Raw genomic sequence first — 12246 nt, forward strand, 5'->3', positions numbered from 1 at the left:
GCACCCCCTGGCACCCCGACTCAAACCACGCAGGCACACACACCCTGCTGGGTGACACATTTCACAGGTTCCATCTCATTTTCAGTATTTTATCCCTGGTTTCCAGGAGTGCCAGTGCTGCGCAGGCTGGCGGAGCTGGGGACGCTCCCTGTGCCAGTGCCCCGAGCTCAGAGCTCAGCCCAGCACAGTGACACAAGCATTTGGTGTCCCTGAGCCCGGCGCACTCGTCCCCTCATGCAGCTCGCGTTCCCCCCGCCCACTGCCCTTCACGCTCCTCTTCCTCACGGAGCAGAGGAGCTGTGGCAGGCACAGGGCTCTGCAGGGCTGTGCTGCTCCCGCTGCTCCTGCCCGGGGCACGGAGCCTGCCCGGCCCCAGGTGCTGCTGCTGCTGCTGCCCTGGCAGCCCTGGCAGCCCAGGAACGCCCCAGCGGGGATTCCTGCCTCTGCTGGGCAGACAGGGTGTCTGCCTTGCTGCTGGGGCTGGGCAGCAGCTGGCATCGGGCTGGGCACCAGGGAAACGCCTCTTGTGGTGCCACATAAATCAGGTTTTACAGAGGGACCAAATGCCACAGTGGGTACAACACTGATGGCAATACAAGGGGAGAGCCCAAAAATCAGGATAGGGTTTATTTTCCTGGGTTCTGAAGCTTCCAACAGGCTCGTAGGAACAGCCAAACCTCAGTAATTTCTGATCCTGTCAGAGGAGGGCATTTAGACCCGCCCTTGGAGCCACCTGTCTAGTGGGAGGTGTCCCAGCCCATAGCAAGGGCTCGGAACAAGATGAGCTTTCAGGTCCCTTCCAACCCAAACCATTTAAAGATTCTATGATTGAGTGATCCCTTGCAGTCACCCCCAGCCCTGGCATGACAAACTCCGGCCCAGGGCAGCCCCAGTGTCCATCAGAGCCTGCTGCCATCTCCTGTGCTGTGCAAGAGCCACAGTCCCTGCACACACTCACTGCGGACACACCGGCCTCACAGCAATTCCACATCATCAGTGCTCCCCTACTGCTGGAATCATTTACCCTGGAAACATTTCAAAGAGAAGAATTTGACCTGAAACCTTCTTATTTGCAGAAACAACTCCAGAGCTTGCTGTAACCAAACAATAATTGGGTTTTCTGCCCACTAACAAGTGGCTGATGGCAGTGGCAGCATTCAGGGCTCTGCCACAGTCCCCAGCCTGACCCCGGGCTCAGGAGGGATTGTCTGCTCTCCACAAAACTGATAGCAAATAAACCCCAGCACTTCCCTCACGCAAACCCTTGTCTGGCTTCCTCCCGGCCTTCTCAGCGGCACATGACACAACACAAAAATAAGCACGAGCCACCCTGGAACACGAAGGGCCCATCAAGGAGCCACCCCATCCAAACCCTGGCACAGGGTGCCCAGAGCAGCCGAGCTGCCCCTGGAGCCCTGCAGTGCCCAGACCAGGGTGGACACTGGGGCTGGGGACAGTGGGAGGTGTCCCTGCCATGGCAGGGGGGGCACTGATGGCATTTGGGGTCCCTCCCAGCCCACAGCTCTCGAGGATTCTGCGATGCCCCACACCCTGCAAGGACCTGAGGAGTTTCCACAGACTGAGGGCACCTCCAGCAGGGCCCTGCCCGCCACCCCTGATGGCATCTCTGGGAGGGTCTCATGCCCACACAGTCCTTGTCCAGCCCACACACGCTTCCAGAGGAGCCGGCTCGGAGGTTTCGGTGATGTGCCAGGTCACAGAGGGCTCTCAGGAGCTGCCAGAGCCCCTGCTCCAGCACGGGGCAGACCAAGGCATCGTGTGAGTCCTGGCACTGCCGGCACGTGGCCACCGACGTCATCCCCGCGGCCACGGTCCCGCTGGGCTCCCGGAGGCTGACTCAAAAATCAAAAATAAGTGGGCTGCTCACGGCACTCTCAGTATTCCCCAGACGCCTCAAAGAAAGCCTCCTGCTGCACATTACCTAATCCTGACACGACAGAAGGAGCAAATCCCTCTTTCCTGGTGCTGTGCTGCACATCCCTCTGCAATGGCATCTCTGTGTGTGTGCACGAGCGTGCGGACATCTACATCTATATCTGACTCTGTGTCTATATTTGCCTTCAGCATCTTCCGCAGGAAAGTGATAAGCAAAGTAGTTCTGTCAGGAAATTGGCTCCTGAGAGGGGAATAGCCGGCGGGTTCACAGCAGGTAACGTTGTAAAACAGGTATAAAAAGTGAACAGAAAACAGACATTTCGGCTCACAGGGAAAGAACAGCAATAGAAATATTTTCCACGGGTTTGCAAAACAACTTGGGGTTTTGCTCCCACTGAATTGTGAGTGAATATTGTCCCCCATTTTCAGTGGGCATTTAGTGGATGTTTTCCTCAGCTGCCTTCTGTATCTTTTGGACATAAATTAAAGAGGAAAAGGAGATGAAATGCTTCTTTGACTGCTGCTTTCCCTTCAAACTCATTGTGCATTTCAGGCAGTTCCCTTCCGAGCCTACAAAACCGAGTGTATGCAAATGCTGGAGCCAGGGGCGAAGGAGCTGCCCCGCCAGCACAACTCACAGAGCCACAGCTGAGCCACAGCGACGGCTTTCTGCTGCAAACACATTTCCAAGGCTATGAATAAAAACATGGCTTTCAACAGCCAGCAGCAAAGCTGTGCTGACGCCTTCAGCCTCTCTGGGACCCGCAGGCCAGAGCACCCCGTGCCCACTGCCCCATCCTGGGGCTCCCCTCTCTGCTCTGTGCTGGGGCTGCTCGGGGGCTCTGGAGGACCAGGAGAGCAGGGGATGCTCGCAGAGCCCGGCCCGGCGCTGGCCCTCAGCTTGAGACCCTCAGCCTGGGACCCCCAGCCCGGGACCCCAGCCTGGGACCCTCAGTCCAGGACCCCCATCCCGGGATCTTCAGTCCAGGACTCTCAGCCAGGGACCCTCAGCCTGCAACCCTCAGCCTGGGACCCCCAGCCAGGGTCCCCCAGCTTGGGTCCCCCAGCCAGGGATCCCCAGTCCAAGACCCTCACCCCATCCCGGGATCCCCAGACAGGGACCCTCAGCCTGAGACCCTCAGCCCAGGACTCTCAGTCCAGGACCCTCAGCCCGGGATCCCCAGCCCGAGACCCCCATCCTGCCACAGGATGCCGTGTTTCTGCCAATGGCTTTGGCCCCGGTCCTGTCCCCGCACTCGGGCTCCAGCTGTGGAGGGAAGGGAGGGCTCTGGGGCAGACAGACAGACAGACAGACGGACGCACGGACACTCAGCCGGGCGCAGAGCCCCTGGGTGCTGGCGCTGCCGGGGGTGGCCCTGTCCCCCTGCGCGTCCCCGTGCCCGGGGCTCCGGGCGGAGCCGCCCCCGCGGAAGCTGCGGTCTCCTAACCTACTTCCCGGGAACGGCAATTGGAAACTCTCCGAAGATAAAAAGATAATGAACAAATAACCTTCACTGCCACAAACCCCAGCTCCCCTTTGTGCTGCTGCCTGATATTAATGATGCTGTCAGGGCTCCTAAAGAACTCCGTGCTCCAAGAGGCAAGCAGGGGGTTTGTCCCAGAGTGCAGCCAGGAGCTCGCTTTCATTTCTTCCCAATCTCAGGCAAGAAAGTTCTTACATTCTGCATCTAGGAAACCATATATTTATTTTCTCACATCTCCGCGTTCCTGTCGTTCTACTGGGGTTTGAAACAAAACACCACTGTCTTTTCAGGAAAACGCTTGATGCATCGAGCAACGGCAAATCATTAATTATTTCGAGCCTTTTATGCCACCACTGACACCACAGTGAAGAATTTAAAACATTTCCTCAGACAAGCAACTCACTGACAGCAAACCACAGCCTTGCTGGGTGTTTCAGGGCTCTTTTCATGCCGAGGAGCCTGGCCAGCAGGAGCACGAGGGGCGAAACTCCCGTTAAACACTCAGCCACACCGGCCCCTCACCACGGAGACGAGCCAAACGCCTTCAGGAATGGGGAATGGCTGCCCCTCTCTGGGAGCCCCCTCTCCCCGGGGACACCTCTGGGGACAGTGACACCCGTGGCCAGGGTCCCCATGCCCACAGGTGACATGCCAGGGGATGGGGCAGGGATGGGCAGCTGCCTTCCCACATCTGATGGACCCCAAGCACAAACCACCACCTCCATTGCCTGAGGAGGGGCCTTGTGGCCTGTGGCACTGTCAAACGTCAGCTTTCCCTAGCCAAGAGCCCAACATCTTCCTGTTCAGGCAGCTGCTGCAAGTCCCCAGGTGCTGGCAGGGCTGAGGGCCCAGCTCTGCTGCTGGCAGACATGGACCAACCCAGACAAATGCTGGGACAGCAGCTTCCCCAAAGCAGCAAACACTGAAATTCACAAAAAACCTCATGACAAAAGGTTCATGGAGGTGCCAACCCTACTGCCCCGACCCACCGCACCCCACTCCCTGCGCTCGTGGCATTTCTGTCCCTCCAACAGCATCTGGGGGGCCCCAGGGATGAGTCCTCAGGCTCCTCTGCTTGCTTGGATGGGCCGTTCAGGAGTGAAAATTCGGGAAAAAAATGAGGAAGGATTCATCCCAGCTCAGACAATGAGCTGCTCGTTCTGCATGGGAATATGAACAAAGCAAACCTTGGAAAATCAAATAAAAAAAGGCTTTATTTAGAAGCAGAATGCTCAGGTATTACCAGGCAGCAGCAAACCCCTACTCACACACCTTCATCAAGCACAGCCAGAGGTTAATTTCATGACAGATTTAACCGATGCCATTATCTGAAATGTAAATAAACCTTCTCAAAAATCAGCCCTGCCTCCAGCGCTGCTCCCTCGTCCCCAGCAGCGCAGCCAGGTGACCCAGGCCAGGCTCCAGGGAGGGCAGCGAGCCCGTCCTCATGCCCGCTGCCAGGGAGGACACCCGGGCACAGCAGCAGCACCAAGCACAGGCACAAAGTTCCAGCCCGGCCCCGCCGCCAGACGGATCCGGCACCGCGCGAGAGCCGCGGCTGCCGCTCCGGCCAGGCTCCCCGGATTCCAGCAAAAATAGAAAGACATAAATTACATCCAACAGGCGCAGAACCAGCCGGGGTGAGGAGACACTGTGGATCTGGGCGAGATGTGAAATCTCTGCGCTCGTGAGGGAATGACCTTCAAAACTCATTCAGCGCTCGCAGCCTGCGCGGTGACGGTTCCTCACTTGCGAGACATTACACATTCCTGCTATGTTCTCCCTAATTTCGCATGGACTATAAATACTTGGCTTATAAGGCAGCATGAAAGCGAGCGAGAGCAAACATTTAAGTGGGGTAACCTTGCTTGTCGGGGTAGCAGGAGCAAATTCTCCATCCCTCAGGTCGCGCATGCTAAATGCCAGGAATCCCTGTTTACTATGCTACACGTAAAATATCAACTGGAATATGGGACCGAGTCATATTTTCCTTTAAAAAAACTGACATGCAAAATGACGACACCTTGTCAAATTGTCTTAAGGGCAGGAAATCCAGATTTTTCTGAACTGCTCTGCCCACACTTTCTCTCCCAAACTACAGTTCCCCGTTTAATTAGTATTAAAAACAACCTCTGAGAGACGAATTAGTTTGGCTTATGCAAAATAAACTGGGCTGCTGTTCGAGCCGTTTACTGGGTCACACTTTACAACCTCGGTGGGGGAGGCGATCGGGGACCGGCAGCACTACCACCATTCTTCAGTGGTATTTGCACAGATCACCCTATTTATCGATTTTAGGCTCTTTAAGCCAAAATGACGGTGCCTCCCATAGCCTGCAGCACCCTTGGTAACCGTCCTTTGGCATTATCACCGGGAGCAGGTTTGTGCCTGGAAATGAAAGGATGTTCACCCCTCCTTGGCATCGCAGGCCAGGGAGAGCTGGGGGCCCCCGAGGCTGGGCGGGGGGAGCTGTTGCTATTGACGTGTTGAGTCACCTTTACTCAAAACTCTGCCCCGAATTTTCCATCGCCCACGGGCTGGGCTGGGGCCAGCCGCCTCCAGCAGCAATCCCCGCGCGTGCGGCTCCGCACAGGTTTTCGTGAGCTCCCTTGCAAGGATGATGCTGACAGCAGGAATGGAGCGCAGGAGCAGCCGGAGCCAGGGACGCTTCTCTCAGCCCCCGGTCACACGGTCCCGGTACCGGACTCGCTCCAGCGGAGCCCGGGAGTGCGTTTCCCTAGTTTTCAGCAATACGACACATCCCACGACATCTGCGCGCTGAGCGATGTCCCTCGCAGCCCTGGCAGCACAGGGACACCGGCTGAGGGGCGATGGCCCCGACCACGGGTCCCGGTCCCGGTCCCGGTCCCTCCCGGCACGGGGGCGCAGGGGGCGGCGGATGCGCGCCCGTCCCCGCCGCTCCGGACGATTACAAAACCCGAGCGCTCATCACGGCGAGCCGGGCGCTAACGGGGGAGGCAGAGCGGGCACCCGGCCGCGGCGGGGCCGGCAGGGTCTGTCCCCGGCAGCAGCACCCCGCAGCATCCCTGCCCCGCAGCATCCCTGCCCCGCAGCATCCCTGCCCCGCAGCATCCCTGCCCCGCGGGTCCCCGCGCCCCCTGCCCGCTGCATCCCCCGTGCTCCGCTCGGCACCCACGTCCTCCCCGCGCTGCGCGCAGCCCCCGCGCCCGGCAGCGGAGGGCTCGCCCCGAGCGGCTCGGCGGGGCACGGCCGCGGCTCCCCGGCCCCGGGGCGGCCGTGCCGGGCTGCCCCTGCCCCGCTCCGCTCCGGGGCTGCGGGCACCACCGCGCCGGGGGCAGGCGGGCGGCTCTCCGCGCCATGCCCGCACCCCTCCGCGGCTGGGGGGTCGCGGGCGGAGGGGCTCGGCCCCGGGGCTCTCCCCGCCGCCGGCAGCCGCGGCTCCGGGGGCCGCCGAGAGCCGGGGGGAGGCGGGCGGCGGGAGCGGGGGGGCCGCCTTTGTTGGCGGCGCGGGGCAGCACCGGGCCGCCCCCGCCGCTCCGCTCCTTTTGTCTGCCGGGGCCGGCGGTAGCGGCGGCTGCGGGGGCAGCGCGGCCGCGGTGGCGGTGCCGGCGGCGCGGGGGCTGACCTGGATGGTGCAGGTGTACTCGCTGTCGTCCAGCAGCCGCACGGTGCAGTTGTACTCGCGGTCCAGGTTCCTGCTGCTGCCACTCATCCACCTGCTCAGCATCTTCCCGGGGCGCGGGGCGGCGGGCGCTGCCGAGCCCGGGCTCACATCCCGCTGCCGCCGCGCTGCGGGGCGGTGCGGGGCGGGGCTGTGGGCGCGCCCCCCGCCCGGCTCGGCCCGGCCCGGCCCGGCCCTGCCCCCGCTGCGGGCGGCGCGGAGCGAGCGGAGCGGAGCGCGGTGCCCGTGCCCGTGCCCTGCCCGCGCCGCGGCGCTCGGCGGGCGGGAGGAGGCCGGGCCCGGGGGTCGCCCGGCGCCGGTGCGGGGCCAATCTCGGCGCGGCGGCCGTGACGGGCTCCGCCGCAAACCAATGCGGCACGGGCGGCACGGCCCCGCCGCCTCCGCCGGGAGCCCCGCGCGGGAGGGAGCGGCGGCACCGCGGGCGGCACCGCGGGCACCGGCACCGGGGTCCGCACCCCCGGCCGCAGCCTGGCGCCCACCGAGGGGCGCCCCCGCAGCGGGACCAGCGGCGCGGGGTGCCCAGGTCGGTGGCACCGGGCATTGCCGGCGATGCCCAGCGTGGCAGGGGCACCCCCAGCCCAGAGCCCCGGTCAGAGGGGCGGGGGCTGCCCCAGGGACTGTCCCCAAGGACAGCGGGGACTGGGTGTGACCTAGCTGGCCCGCGGTCCCTGCCAAAGGGTCAACCTGTGCCCAGCTCTTTTGTCAGAGCCCAATTCCATCACTAGGTTGGAATCCCCTTGGAGGGTTGGCAGCTGCCGTGGTCCTTCCAGCAGAGCCAGCCAAAGTGCCAATGTGTCCCCCAGGACGTGAGCTTGTCCCTTGGTGTTCATTTGTCATGGAAGGAAACCTTTAAATCTCTGGCTTTTGGACAAAATGGAGTCCAAGAGCCATCAGGGCTGATGGGATGCAGATGGTGCTGCTCTGGGGCAGTCAAATACCTGGTGGCAGCATCAGCATCACCCTGGGAGGATGGGAATCCTGCAGCCCTGGCCGTGCCCCTGCCTGGGTGTCACACAGGGCCCCACAGCAGTGCTCCCCACAGCACCCTGGCTCCACACACACCCACAAATACCCAGATCAAACAGGCCACAGGGAGAACCTGTGTTAAGCTCTCACTGCACCGCAGGCCCTGTTCCCTGTGCACCTTCCTGGCTCAGCTCCCCTTTGCCTGGAGCATCACCTTTGTCCCCCCACTGCATTCCCAGTGCAGCTTCCAGCCTCCCCCGGGAGCACCAGCCTCCATGGACCACAGCTCTGAGCCTCTCCCCACACTCCCTCTGCCCCAGCTTTGCCCATTCCCTGCCTTCCCAGCCAGAAAGGTGCTTTACAGAGCCAAATTCCTCACCTTCCCCAGCTGTTGCCAGCAGCCCTTCCAGATCACTGCTGCCTGCAGGGCAGTGCCTCCCTGCATGCTTGTCCAGCTCCCATAGGAAGGACAGCTGCCCTCAGGCCAGTGGCTCTCCAGGCTCTTCCATCCCTGACCCTCTGGTGTGTGGGGCTGGGATCCTTCAGGACGGTTCAAGGGTGACCCCATGATGGGTGAGGAGAGATGAGCCTCTCCCAGCCTGCTGCCCCATCCCCAGCCAGGCTGGCTGTGCAAGGGCTCAGGCTGGGCACCTCTGTGACCCTCGTGCCCATGGAGGGACCCCCGAGGCCTAGGCTTGGTTATCTCAGTGTCCAACAGGCCCTACACACAAAGGTGCGGTTTGGGCAAAGGGCAGAGCGTGCTGCAGCCCTGGGAAGGACATTGCCCTGCAGGAAGCATGTCAGCAGAGCCAGGCCCTGGCCTGTGTGGGCTCAGCTGGAGGCTGGATCCCGCAGCTCGCAGGACCAGGGGCTGTGCCCAGCACGTTGTCAGGGGCGTGCTGCCGAGCCTGAACAACAAGGGCGCTTTTCACAGCCACGGCCCCGCTCCTCAACCATCTGGGCACTTGTACAAAGATGCTTGTATTCACCAAAGTAGCTGCCACTTTGTCACGGATCCCACTCCGCATAAATTGTTCATCTGCCTCGCAGCTCCCCTCTGCCCAGCTGAGCGCTGCTGAAGAATGGGATCCGGGCGCTGGCAGGTGCTGCTTTCAGCGAGCAGCAGGGCTGAGCCAGCTGAGCAGTCTAATGAGCACACACTGACGGCAGCGCGGCTCCGCCGAGCCGCGGCCCCGCCGCAACTTTGTTCCTGCACCCGGGGAAGGCTTTTGTTGAGGCTGCCGTTCTCTGCCTTTTTTGCCGAGGCCGCTGGCTGAGGCTGCCCAGGCACCCCCGGCTGAGCTCACCCCCCTCTCTGCCTCTGTCCTCGGAACAGGAACGGCTCTGGAGCCCGACAGCTCCACGCTCCACTCTCAAAATACCTGACAAGGCTTCCACAGAGCGTATCAAAGGCTGGCAGATGCCTTTATAAAAGTACTCTCTGTTTGCAGCTTTGATCGACAAGAATGTGCTTTTCATGAGTAACGTCTTCTTCTTTCCCCTTTAATAATTTATACTGTAAATCCTACAAATTCTCCCGATTTGGATTCTCTGGTACTTGCAGTTTTGAGCTAAAAAAACTCAAAATGCAGCTTTCCAAATGTAAAGTGAATTCTTAGCTGTTTGTTTTCCAGCAGGTTACATTTCACTAGGAGAGCTGCACAGGCTGCCCAGAGAAGTTGTGTCTGCCACATCCCTTGAAATGTTCCAGCTCCTGGACAGGGCCTGGAGCAACCTGGGATAGTGGAAGGTGTCCCTGCCCATGGCAGGGGTGGGATGAGATGAGATCTAAGGTCCCTTCCAGCCCAAACCCTTCCAGGATTCTGCGATTCTGTGCTTTCAATAGAAAATATCGCTCATTATCTATTCTGTACATAATCCATGCATTTCTCATCCTTTACAACACGTCACCCACAGGTAGTGGAGCTCTAGAGCAGAGCAGCTCTGTCCGAGGTGGGGAGAACAAGACGTGGGTGCTGCCCAGGTAGGGCTGGAGCAGGGCCTGGGGATGTGGAGTGCTGGCTTGGGCCCAGGGCTCCAGGATGGCTGTTCATCTTTGAATGATGCAGATGCTGCAGGCACTAACTGCTCCCTGTGCTGAGATGACCAAAGCCCAGCCCTCTGCTCGGGGGGACACTCCCTGTTTGAGTGCAGCCTGCTCTGCTGGGACACATCCAGCATTTCCTGGAGCTGGGAGCGCGGCTGTCAGCTCTGCTCTGCCTTTCACAGCTACCTGCAGCTGAAATTACATAAACCCCCCGTTCTCAGCCCCGAGCTCTGGCACGGGCCAGCGCTGGCTGGGCGAGATGTCCCCGTGGGGCCCAGGGCTTGCCCCTAATCCAGTGGCCAGCAGTGCTGTCAGCATTCCCATCAGCCTTCCAGAGCAGCTGGGCTCATCCCTGGGCAGCTCTCCAGGCTGCCTCACCCGTCATTCACCACCTCACGTTTGCTCTCAGCTTCCTGCGCACTGAGAATTGACAGGAACAAAGCCCAAATTCTCTCTTAGTCCTTAATTTTTATTTTTTTTTATGAAAAGGCTTGGAAAAGAAGAGTGAGCCTCTTCTTGAGACGGGTTCACCTGGCTACTAAAACCAGCCCTGAGCTCCTCCCCATGTACCTGCCCTGGATCTGGAGTCAATGTCTGTCACCTCTTTGTGCAATATTTCCCTACAATAATGAATGGTTATAACGCCATGGCAACAGTGGAGGCACTCACCACTGGCCCCAGGCCAGGTTTAGCACTGCAGGCTGGTTCCAGAGGGTGCAGCAGCAGGAGTTCTGCCACCAGCTGGTGTTTGGGGAGTGTGGGAGCCCTTCAGTGAGGGTTTGTGCATCCTTCACCCTCAGCTGGGCACTGATGGCCATGGGGAACGCTTGGACCAGCAGCTGAGCTGGCTCCTCCTGCCAAATGAGGTCAATAAGTTGAAGTTATTTAGGCTCAGATGCTGCCCCTCAGACACAGAAAAGGAGGCAAGGAAAGGAGGAGACAAAGAGAGAGAGAAAGAGATGAGAAGGGGGATGAGAGGAGAAGAGGGTGATGAGGATGGAGTCAAGTGTAAGAGGGCCAGGAGTGAAAGGAGGGGCTGGAACCATCTCAGCAACATCCCCACGTGTACCCACAGGGGAATGAGCTGCAGCATCCAGCTTCTCAACTGCCAGGCATGTAAAATTTTAACCATAATTTGCAATTATAACCAGAGGATAAAATTTCAGCCTATTAAGAGGAGGTGGGAACCTGCAGGGCGATGCACATTAATTACTGCTGACATCCAGGGACAGGCTCATTAGACAGAGGCTCCTTCAGTTCCAGCACACAACTTCTGGCTCCAGGCAGATATTCCAGGGAGTAATTATAGAGCCTGTGCTGTTGGGCAGGTCAGAGGAGCTGACCCATCCACCCCTGCAGCTGCAGCCATCAGAGAGGCTCTCGGGATGGGCAAGGGGCTGCCGAGAGCCCAGCAAGGAGCAGGGACAGAGCTCAGGGCCTGGAGGGACAGGACACAGGGAGTGGCTCCCACTGCCAGAGGGCAGGGAGGGATGGGACATTGGGAATTGGGAATTCCTGGCTGGGCTGGGATTCCCAGAGCAGCAGTGGCTGCCCCTGCATCCCTGAAGTGTCCCAGGCCAGGCTGGACATTGAGGCTTGGAGCAGCCTGGGACAGAGGAAGGTGTCCCTGCCATGGCAGGGGTGGCACTGGATGAGCCTTAAGGTCCCTTCCAACCTAAATCATTCTGGGATTCCATCATTCCATTATTGCACCAAATAACTCCAGACTAAGGCTTGTGATTGTCTGTTTTCACTCTGAAATACAGCAGAGACACTTAGACACAGGACACCAGCTGTGGTACTGTTCAGGTCAGGAATTCTTCACTCCAGCCCCTTTCCCTGCTGGCAGAGCTGATCAGGTGAGGCAGGACAGGCTTTGCTCTGTGTGCTGCTCAGGACAGGCTTTGCTCCATGTGCTGATCAGGGGTGCAGGACAGGCTTTGCTCTGTGTTCTGCTCAGGGGTGCAGAACCAGCTTTGCTCTGTGCTCTGCTCAGGGGTGCAGGACAGGCTTTGCTCTGTGTACTGCTCAGGACCAGCTTTGCTCCATGTGCTGATCAATGTGCAGGACCAGCTTTGCTCCATGTGCTGCTCAGGGGTGCAGGACAGGCTTTGCTCTGTGCTCTGCTCAGGGGTGCAGGACCAGCTTTGCTCTGTGCTCTGCTCAGGGGTGCAGGACAGGCTTTGCTC

General features: G+C 59.9%; 1 protein-coding gene across 2 annotated transcripts in view; it reads right to left on the minus strand.

Moving 5' to 3' along the window:
* FRMD5 (FERM domain containing 5) overlaps positions 1 to 7310 on the minus strand; it is a 63674-nt gene extending 56364 nt beyond the window's left edge. The window contains exon 1 of one of the 2 annotated variants that reach the window (XM_077185306.1): positions 6988 to 7310. In XM_077185306.1, coding sequence (XP_077041421.1) covers positions 6988 to 7089 — 102 coding nt within the window. In that variant the 5' untranslated portion in view covers positions 7090 to 7310. The remainder of the gene's footprint in view (positions 1 to 6987) is intronic. The other variant, XM_054642056.2, reaches the window with a different exon arrangement.
* Between the last annotated feature and the right edge of the window lie 4936 nt (positions 7311 to 12246).

This window comes from Agelaius phoeniceus, chromosome 13 (genome assembly GCF_051311805.1).
Source record: "Agelaius phoeniceus isolate bAgePho1 chromosome 13, bAgePho1.hap1, whole genome shotgun sequence".
In the NCBI taxonomy this organism is placed as follows: Eukaryota; Metazoa; Chordata; class Aves; order Passeriformes; family Icteridae; genus Agelaius; species Agelaius phoeniceus.